The sequence below is a fragment of the Corapipo altera genome, unplaced genomic scaffold (genome assembly GCF_003945725.1).
Source record: "Corapipo altera isolate COAL_440 unplaced genomic scaffold, ASM394572v1 75, whole genome shotgun sequence".
NCBI classification, from domain to species: Eukaryota; Metazoa; Chordata; class Aves; order Passeriformes; family Pipridae; genus Corapipo; species Corapipo altera.
Window position 1 is genome coordinate 13,266,319 of NW_020884887.1, and position 2,116 is coordinate 13,268,434.

General features: G+C 65.1%; 1 protein-coding gene across 1 annotated transcript; it reads left to right on the plus strand.

The window, feature by feature from the left end:
• The first annotated feature begins 773 nt into the window (after positions 1 to 773).
• NEUROG1 (neurogenin 1) lies at positions 774 to 1,304 on the plus strand. The gene has a single exon (XM_027643780.1). It carries the CDS (start codon positions 774 to 776, stop codon positions 1,302 to 1,304), a length of 531 nt encoding a protein of 176 aa, XP_027499581.1.
• Positions 1,305 to 2,116: the final 812 nt, after the last annotated feature.

Here is a 2,116-nt window from a genome sequence, read left to right on the forward strand (position 1 = left end):
TTTTTTTCCCCCCAAGCCCCCTGCTCACAGCCGGTTTAAGCTCACGCTGGAAGTCCCTGCGGCCGGAGCGGGAAGGTGACCCCTCCACCCCCCGCGCTGAGCCCCGACCCCCCTGCCCCGCTTTGTGCTGCCCGCACACGGGGGTGGGGGACAAAGCGGGGGGACCCCCCCCCTCCCTCCCCCTCTCTCTCCGCCGTCCCCCGGGGGCGCGGCAGATGCGCGGCCGCCCGCGGTAATTGCGGGCACGCTCCGGAGGGCGCGGCGCACGGGGCCGACCTGCCGCCTCGGCGCGGCCCCGCGGGGCGGCCACGGGGCCATTGTCCGCCCGCCGCTATAAGAACGGGCGGCCGCGCCGTCGTGTGCCAAAGCCGCCGCTCACACGAGCGGATCGCAGCCCGCAGCACTTCAAAGCCACGCGCGGTCGCGTGTCCCCCCCGCCCCGCCTTTCCCAGGGCTTCGGCTTCTTTTTTTTTTTTTTTTTCCCTTCTCTTTTTTTTTTTTTTTTCCCTTCGGCGCCGAGTCCCCTCCGCCTCCCCCCGCAGCGGCTTTTTCCTCTCTGTGTTTTCATACCGTTATCTCTTAACATCATCCCCGGGAGTGCCTTTCCATGTGAGTACGGGAGCGCCGGCACCTGCCAAGCAGTCGCACCGCCACCCCTTTAGTTATATTTATTTTTTCCTTCCCCCTCCCCAGCCTTTCCCCGGCATCTTCGCACCTTCCCCCTCGCTCCCCGTCCATCCTTTCCCGCCCTGACGGGGTTTCTCTCCCGCAGGATGCCCTCCGAGGCGCCCGGCAGCGGCGAGGGCGCGGACGCGGGCGCTCCGCGGGAGCGGCGGAGGCGGCGGGGCCGTGCGCGGGCGCGGACCGAGGCGCTGCTGCACACGCTGAAGCGCAGCCGGCGGGTCAAGGCCAACGACCGCGAGCGGAACCGCATGCACCACCTCAACGCGGCGCTGGACGAGCTCCGCAGCGTCCTGCCCACCTTCCCCGACGACACCAAGCTCACCAAGATCGAGACCCTGCGCTTCGCCTACAACTACATCTGGGCGCTGTCCGAGACCCTCCGCCTGGCCGAGCAGTGCCTCCCTCCTCCCGGCCCGTTCCGCGGGGCCGCCGCGCCCCCCAGCCCCGGCAGCGACGCGGGGTCGTGGCTGTCCAGCGCCTCGCCGTCCGCCCCCTCGCTCTGCGCCTCCGCCTCGGGCCCCAGCAGCCCGGCCACCTCCGAGGACTGCGCTTACCCCCCGGCCGACAGCCTGCGGGGGTTCCGCGGGCTGCCCGCGGCCCCGGGCGCGCCCCTCCGCTAGCGCGCACCGCCCGCGCCCCCGGCGCAGGAGGAGGGACGGGGGGGGTGCCTCGGCCCGTTGCACTTTTCATCACTCCACCACCCCCCGCCCCATCCCCATCCCCATCCCTTTCCCCCCCCGACCCCCGCCTCGCCTCCCGCGCCGCTCCGAAAAAACGGGGAGAGAAGAAAAGCGACAGATTTGCTGCCGCAGACGAGGTGAAAAGTCAATTTTACAATTTGTAGCTCTCCAGCGAAGAAAAACGAGCATGAAAATTTGGTTTGAACGCCCTGACAATGCCATGAAAAGGCTTAAGGGGCCGATGCGGCCCGGGGGCTCAGCGCGGGGCTCAGCGCGTCCCCCCGGCCCTGCCCCGGGGCGGCTCAGCCCCTGCCGGGGGTCCCAGCACCGGCCCCGATGGGACCCCGCACCCGGCGGACAGCGGAGGGGCTCATGCATTATAGATGCTGACCCCCAGAGCGGCCGGGCTGCTTTAGAGTGGGAGCAGACACGGGGTATTCAGCGACTGGACCAGAGAGCGGGTTAATTTATTCAAGATGTTCATTCATATGAAAATTGTATTTTTGTACATAAAGAGCTTTATTCTATTATTATACCTCTTATCAAAGTGGGGGTTTGGTTTTGTTTTGGTTTGTTGTTTGTTTTTTTGGGGTTTTTTTAAGAAATCTTACTTTTACCCTGTAAATAAAATTTTTAACGTTTGTACTGAATTTCAGCGGCGCCTCTGCAGTTTTGTTTCTTAAACTCTCCTCAGAAGGAGACTGGGATGGAAGGGAAGGGATCACCCCAAGGCAGCAGCCAGCACTTCTGAC